Genomic DNA, 3923 nt, shown 5'->3' with positions numbered 1-3923 from the left:
ATTGTTAATGTACGAGGATGTGAGATACACGTGCATTACATGGTTCCTCCATAAAAAGACATGCATATGAATTAGAGCCCCCGGTTCTGCAGAGGCCCGCTGTAGGTGGGTCACCTTTCAAGTTTGAAGGCGATCAATGGAGTCTCAGTCTGCATTACCACGAACGTTTAGTATGAACGACTACATTGTTAGACGGATCACGGAAAAAAGGACAGTGTAAGGAGGTGTAGGAGTTGACTAGCTGGTGTCGTTGCACAGAAAAACTTATGATAATTTGTGTAAATCTGTTGGTATGTGTTGCTTTGCAGGGGCTTGCAAGTCTGGCGCCATGGAGTAAATTTTCCCATAAGATGATGTAGGCGCTAGAGATTGTCGGAGGTGGTTGTTGACGGAAAAAACGCCAAACATCATTTCAGCTGCCAAGACATGAAGCGTGTCCTTAGGATTGGTGCTTAGTTCCAGGAGGACCCAGGGAAGCTGAGTAAACCAGTTGGAGTCCTTGCACAAGCACATCAAAGCTGCTTTAAGAGTCCAATGAAAACGGTCAATCATTCCTTTGGCAGCTGGGTTGTATGCGGTCGTCAGATGCAGGGTGATTCCCAGGAGATTCACTAATGATGTCAATGGAGAGGTAAATTTAGTACCACTTTCAGAAGTCTTATGTTCAGGGATACCAATTCCTGAGAGTACAGCAGATGTACACAAGGCTGACGTGACAGTTTCCATGGAATGGCTAAAGTACAACGAGCATTGGTCAATGACAGTAAATGAGTAACGATGCCCCAGTGATGAGGGTAGGCAACCTACAACATCGACATGAATGTGGGCCAAACGCCGCCGAGGTTGAAGAAGGGTGCCCACTCCTGAATCGGTGTGTTGGTGTACTTTAAGAGTTTTGGCATGAAGTACAGACAGACCTAATCCTTAGCTTCTTTAGTTATGTCATGTCAAATGAATTTTGTCTTCAATAGCTGTACAGTAGAACAGATCGAGGGATGTGAAAGGCCATGAGTGAAGTCAAACGCCTATCGGCGCGTGGGAGTAGATATCCACAATTCATGTCTACCAGTACTTATGTCACAGAAGAGGGTGGAATTGGTAAATGGTAGCCAATGTGTTTCTTGACTGCGCATCGTCAACGGGATTAATTTTCCCAGGGACATGTTGGAGGGGTACAATTTTATTTAGCCATGGCAGATGGAAGGTGGTATTGATGGGCAGACCAAGCGCCGTACTGTTGAGTGAAGGCGTTCACTAGAGGCATGTGGTCTGTCCGAATGATTAACTCTGTACCTTCCAAGAAGTGGTAAATGTATTGAACACCAAGTGTACCGCAAGCAATTTGCTGTAGAAGGTAGTAGTTGGATTCCACCTTGGACGGTTTCCTACTGAAGCAAGCCAATGAGTGGGGCGAGCCGTTGATCACCTGCTCGAGTACTGCCCAAATAGTGACGTCTCTGGCATCAGTGGAGAGGAGAGGTGCAAGTAGCACAAGAAAGTGAGAGCAGCAGTGGTTGATAGGGCATTCTTTTGCGTTGCAGAAGGCTGCTTCTTCAAGGGGACCCCAGTTCAGGTCTTTTGGCTTGCCCTTGAGGGAGGAGCAGTGGGAGATAAGAGTGACAGCAATGACAAGAAGGAAACGGTGATAATAGTTGATCATGCCCAAAGAATTCTTGCAGTGCTTTGACGGTCGAGGGGCGTGGGGAAGTTTTGATCGGCAGCTATCTTCTCAGGGTTGTGGTTGAATCCTTCAGTAGTGATGCAGAACCGCGCTTTGACGGTCGAGGGGTGTGGGGAAGTTCTGATCCACAGGTATCTTCTCAGGGTTGTGGTTGAATCCTTCAGTAGTGATGCAGAACCGCAAGTACAATACTTCATTGGCTCCAAAGGTCATACCGGAATACAAGGCCATTCTGTTGTAGGCAGTCGGGCGCAAAGCGTAGATGGCGGAGGTGTTCCTCTTTGGGGAAAGAGACCAGAAGTTTGTAGTCCACGTAACATACACAGAAGTGGAGGTCCCCTACGATGCCATCCATGAGACTTTAAAAATTGGCCCCAGCATTACAAAGACCAAAACAGAAGTAATTGAAGGTTTATGTACAGAAAGGGGTGGTGATGATGGTCTTGATGTCTTCTGGGTTCATGGGCACCTGACAAAGCCCCTTTAGGAGGTCGAGCGTGGAGAAATCTTTGCTCTCTGCAAGTAGGTGAGCACGTCTGCAATGTTTGGGAGTGGGTGAGGATCTGGTTCTGTCAGAATGTTCAGGCACCTGTAATCCCCACACAGATGCAGAGCCATCTTTCTTCTTGACGATGTGTTAGTGTGGCGACCATGGGCTTGAGGCCTTTTGACAAAGGCCCATTTCTTCCTTTTAGGCAAACGTTTATTTAGTGGTTGCCAAAATGATCCAGTGCCAGAAGTCTGAATCTGGCAAACACTGCAGGCCCCGTTTTCTTGATATGGTGATCAGTATTATGTTTTGCGGGAACCATGTGTGTTTGACGAAGTTCTGGACAGAAAACTTCCTGGTACGACGTGAGGAGGTGGGCGTACGCCTCCTTGGGTGCAAGAGGTGTCTAGACGTACGTATCGGAGTTTACTAACCGACGGTGAGTGACATCAACCAGGAGTTGGAAATGTGAAAGTAAGTCTGCACCTAGGATTGGCAATGTGATTTCGGGCCCAAAAAACTTCCAATTTAGCGCTTTTAAACTGTGAGGTTTCATAACTGTGGGTCGGTATTGCAGATTTGTTGACAGCTACAAGGGGGATATCAGCAGATTTAGATAGACAACAGCGTGGTGCTGGAGAGTGGCCTTGGCAGAAGAGAATGGCATGCACCTGTCTACCAGAAATCGCATGCCCGTACCGGCATCAGGGAAGGCAATCGCAGCAAACGGTAGTCTACTTGAGTTATTTGGCCACTGACAACCATTCGGACATTTTGCTGCAGCAGCTCTGAATTTTAGGGTGGTAATAGCATAACTGGGGCAGTTAGGACATCAGGAAGTAGCAGAAGTAGTCATTGGTTGTGGCTGTGGGCGAGTGGTGGGCTGTGGGCGGTTTTGTCACTGCTCCTGCATGTTACGGGGTGAGCATCTGTGTCCAACCGCATTCATGTCGGCTTCGGTTGATGTTGAATAGTTGACCATTTTGACAGGAGTAGAGATGTTGATGGAGGACTTGAAGGTGGTGAAGTGGCTGTCCATAAGGACGTCTACTTTGGTCATCAGATCCTTCATGGTTAAAACAGACACACAGGATAGCAGCGCGTACAAGTTGGGTAGGTGCCATACCCAAAGGTCATGAATTAGATTCACCTAACTATGAGAGCCGTCTGCGGCAGGTTGGAGGCAAGCAATGCTGGTAGTTTCCCTGAGGGAGGGCGAAGCCTTTTGGTTCCCCAACATTTATTGAGAGCTAAAAAAAGTTTGGCTATGGGGGTGGCCAAAGATGGTAAGTACTACAGATATTTGAGGGCATCCTACAATATTGCTCGCACAGCCAGTCATAGTTTTCCGGGGAAAGTGTCCTTGAGGATTGACGCAAGAACATAATCTGCTTTGGTGCTTGACTGAGTCACTTCCTTGATGTGGAATTGTACTTCAGAATGCTGGAACCAGATGAATGCTTCTCCACTGGCAAAGGATGGTAGTTTCAGGGACATGGCGTTGATAGTAGTAAGTGTCTTGAGTGTGGCGTCATCAAACAGTAAGACACATCAGTTTAGGGGGAAGGGGGAAGGGAGCTGGACACTTTGGTGGTCACCAAATGTGCTGGCGCCAGTTTGGTAATAACCGAGAAGCGAGAGGAATGCAAATAACTTTAATATTAACAATGCAAGTGCTTATATACAACCCATACCAAGCAAGAAAGGCACACAAACCGGTTCAAGAAGAGGTTTAAACAGGTTATCAGTGTA

General features: G+C 47.2%; 1 protein-coding gene across 1 annotated transcript; it reads right to left on the bottom strand.

The window, feature by feature from the left end:
• Window positions 1–264: 264 nt before the first annotated feature.
• LOC137621040 (uncharacterized) lies at window positions 265–726 on the bottom strand. Its single transcript, XM_068351479.1, has one exon. The coding sequence runs from the start codon at window positions 724–726 to the stop codon at window positions 265–267; it is 462 nt and encodes a 153-aa protein (XP_068207580.1).
• Window positions 727–3923: the final 3197 nt, after the last annotated feature.

Source organism: Palaemon carinicauda, chromosome 27 (assembly GCF_036898095.1).
Source record: "Palaemon carinicauda isolate YSFRI2023 chromosome 27, ASM3689809v2, whole genome shotgun sequence".
NCBI classification, from domain to species: Eukaryota; Metazoa; Arthropoda; class Malacostraca; order Decapoda; family Palaemonidae; genus Palaemon; species Palaemon carinicauda.
The sequence above is the reverse complement of the archived record's forward strand: the minus strand, read 5'-3'. Positions and strand labels throughout refer to the sequence as shown.

Coding starts and splice junctions, on each gene's coding strand:
- LOC137621040 (XM_068351479.1), bottom strand. CDS start 726: ATGGAAACTGTCACGTCAGCCTTGTGTACATCTGCTGTACTCTCAGGA.